This window comes from Durio zibethinus, chromosome 24, assembly GCF_047325235.1.
Source record: "Durio zibethinus cultivar Kanyao isolate XHJ-2024 chromosome 24, ASM4732523v1, whole genome shotgun sequence".
In the NCBI taxonomy this organism is placed as follows: Eukaryota; Viridiplantae; Streptophyta; class Magnoliopsida; order Malvales; family Malvaceae; genus Durio; species Durio zibethinus.
Genome location: NC_143185.1, coordinates 9,237,292 through 9,240,109, shown reverse-complemented (window position 1 = coordinate 9,240,109; position 2,818 = coordinate 9,237,292). Strand labels below are relative to the sequence as shown.

Here is a 2,818-nt window from a genome sequence, read left to right as displayed (position 1 = left end):
TTGAGAGAATATTTAAGTCCTTGTTGCCATGCGGCGATGGTTGACATGATTAAAAGATTCCAGAGATTCCTTTCTCTAATGGTAAGCCTTGGCTACCCAACTATGAGTCAATCTAATAGGACAAAATTGTCGATCTCTTAGAATATTCTGCATCAATAATCACAGCTCAGAACAGCTCATTCCATAATATGATGACTTTGTATTTAATCCAAAAGGATTTCCTTGATACTTCATATAAAGTCCCTTTCCTTCAATAAGTCCGCTATATATATGTGCAACCCAAGCTATTATTTGAACTGTGAGGTAGCCTTCATTTTTGGCTTAATATCGCATGGCTGCTCTTCCGCCCAATCCGATGCTGGTGGCCTACGAAGGCGGCACACCAGCAGTCCCAGTTTGGCTAAACAAAGGAGATAATGCATGGCAGATGATATCCGCCACGCTAGTTGGCCTCCAAAGCGTGCCGGGCTTGGTCATCCTCTACGGTAGTATTGTCAAGAAAAAGTGGGCAGTGAATTCAGCTTTCATGGCCCTCTATGCTTTTGCTGCCGTAGTTATCTGCTGGGTTATTTGGGCGTACAAGATGTCCTTTGGGCATAAGCTTTTGCCCTTTTGGGGGAAAGCAGGGCCTGCCTTGGGCCAAAAGTTTCTAGTGAATCAAGCAGTTCTTCCTGAGACAACACAGTTCCATGATGATGGTACGGTGGAGACATCTATGATAACACCGTTTTATCCTATGGCTTCTATGGTTTGGTTTCAGTGCGTGTTTGCAGCGATCACGCTGATTATATTAGCTGGGTCAGTGCTTGGGAGGATGAATATAAAAGCCTGGATGGCTTTTGTACCTCTTTGGCTCACTTTCTGTTATACTGTGGGTGCATTTAGCTTGTGGGGTGGAGGTTTCTTGTTTCATTGGGGAGTTATGGACTATTCTGGTGGTTATGTTATTCACCTTTCTTCAGGGATTGCTGGTTTCACTGCAGCCTTTTGGGTTAGTTTCCAATCTTATCAACAATTTTGATCATCTGACTTGGAACAAGAAAAATGAAACTATTAATTCAATTGGAAGGACTAGAAGAACATAACTTTCAGTAAACGGAAACGTTTCTCTTCAAGGGATTTTCTTTGTTTGCTTTTACTATTTACAGTACGTTTCATTCTGCAAAAACCTTATATTTTGGGCTTCTAGTATCGTTTCAAAAGGAAATTTTTTTCACTTGTAGGAATTGGGCTCCTTTCTATTTGTTTTATTCTTATTAGACGTTGTTAGGTGGAACTTGGAAGAAATCTGCAGCGAGTTCTGATTGTAGCTATGTGATGCAGGTGGGGCCAAGACCAAAAAAGGACAGAGAGAGGTTTCCTCCAAACAATGTGCTATTGGTGTTGGCAGGAGCAGGATTGTTGTGGTTGGGATGGGCAGGTTTCAACGGTGGAGATCCATACACTGCCAACGTTGACTCTTCCATGGCAGTTCTAAATACCAATATTTGTGCAGCTACTAGTCTTCTCGTTTGGACTTGGCTTGATGTTATTTTCTTCAAGAAACCCTCCGTCATTGGTGCTGTCCAGGGCATGATTACAGGCCTTGTTTGCATCACTCCTGGTGCAGGTATTAACCGGGCTTTAGATTCTTTCCGTTTTGACATGTACTTATTTTATTTGTCTTCTAAAGTCAACTTGCGCATTACGTCGGTGACTTAAACCTCGGTGACCTGATGACATAAGAAGTATTGAATTTTCATTTTCTTTTCTTTTGCTTTTCCCATTAAAAATATATAGGTCTCGTGCAAGGATGGGCAGCGATAGTGATGGGAATTCTATCAGGCAGCGTTCCATGGTTCACTATGATGATCGTACACAAAAGATGGACACTGCTTCAACATATTGATGACACACTAGGAGTGTTCCATACCCATGCAATTGCCGGTCTTCTTGGCGGTCTCCTGACCGGTCTCTTTGCTGAACCTCAGCTCTGTGCAATGTTTTTACCCGTAACAAACTCAAGGGGAGGCGTCTACGGAGATTCTGGGGGGATCCAGATCCTGAAACAACTAGCAGGCGGCGCTTTCATAATTGCATGGAACCTTGTCGTCACATCGATTATTTGTGTAGCTATCAACCTAGTGATCCCGTTGCGTATGTCGGAGAAACAGTTATCAATTGGAGATGACGCAGTGCATGGCGAAGAGGCGTACGCTCTATGGGGTGATGGAGAGAAGTACGACTCAACCAAGCATGGGATGTATTCAGATAATACCTCGCCCAATATAGCTTTAACTGGGGTTACTCAGGTGGTTTAATTAAACTTTACAGGGTCAAATATCAGAAGGATAGATGTGAATAAATTGTAGGTTCTTGTGTAATCAAGCACTGGTTAGGTCTTCAATCTTTCATTAAAAAAATCACTTGCTGGTTGTTAGGATTTGCCCTATAGCCAATCGAATTGACTATAGAATAATTTGTAATATTTAGCGTTTCATTTATAATAAAAGGCATTTTTTATTTTCTGGTTTATTTATATTCAATTATATATTCACTTCAAAAGGCAAGGTCTGCGGAATAAATATATTTTGCAAAAAGAATTACAAAGAAGTAATTAAGAGATCTTTATTGCATCGAAGTATTATTTCTAAAATTGTTTTTAATAGATGCTTTATCAAGAATTGATATTTTGAGATAGGTACATGTTTATTTTCTTATTTAAGAAATAAACAACTAATTTCATAAGTTAAAGTATAGATATACTTGAGCTAAATACGTATGTGCTCATTACAAGTTTACTGAACATGACTTGAACTAAGAATGTCACTTATATCAC

General features: G+C 40.0%; 1 protein-coding gene across 1 annotated transcript; it reads left to right on the top strand.

Moving 5' to 3' along the window:
• Nucleotides 1–233: 233 nt before the first annotated feature.
• LOC111316065 (ammonium transporter 3 member 1-like) lies at nt 234–2,514 on the top strand. The gene is made up of 3 exons (XM_022918080.2): nt 234–991; nt 1,324–1,609; nt 1,780–2,514. The coding sequence occupies exons 1-3, from the start codon at nt 332–334 to the stop codon at nt 2,298–2,300; spliced, it is 1,467 nt and encodes a 488-aa protein (XP_022773815.1). The 5' UTR covers nt 234–331; the 3' UTR covers nt 2,301–2,514.
• The last annotated feature ends 304 nt before the right edge of the window (nt 2,515–2,818 follow it).

Bases quoted from the DNA above. Each gene is read 5' to 3' on its own strand.
- LOC111316065 (XM_022918080.2), top strand. From the start codon at position 332: ATGGCTGCTCTTCCGCCCAATCCGATGCTGGTGGCCTACGAAGGCGGC. The intron at 992-1,323 runs GTTAGTTTCCAA...TATGTGATGCAG, and splicing joins GTTTCACTGCAGCCTTTTGG to GTGGGGCCAAGACCAAAAAA. The intron at 1,610-1,779 runs GTATTAACCGGG...AAAAATATATAG, and splicing joins TTGCATCACTCCTGGTGCAG to GTCTCGTGCAAGGATGGGCA.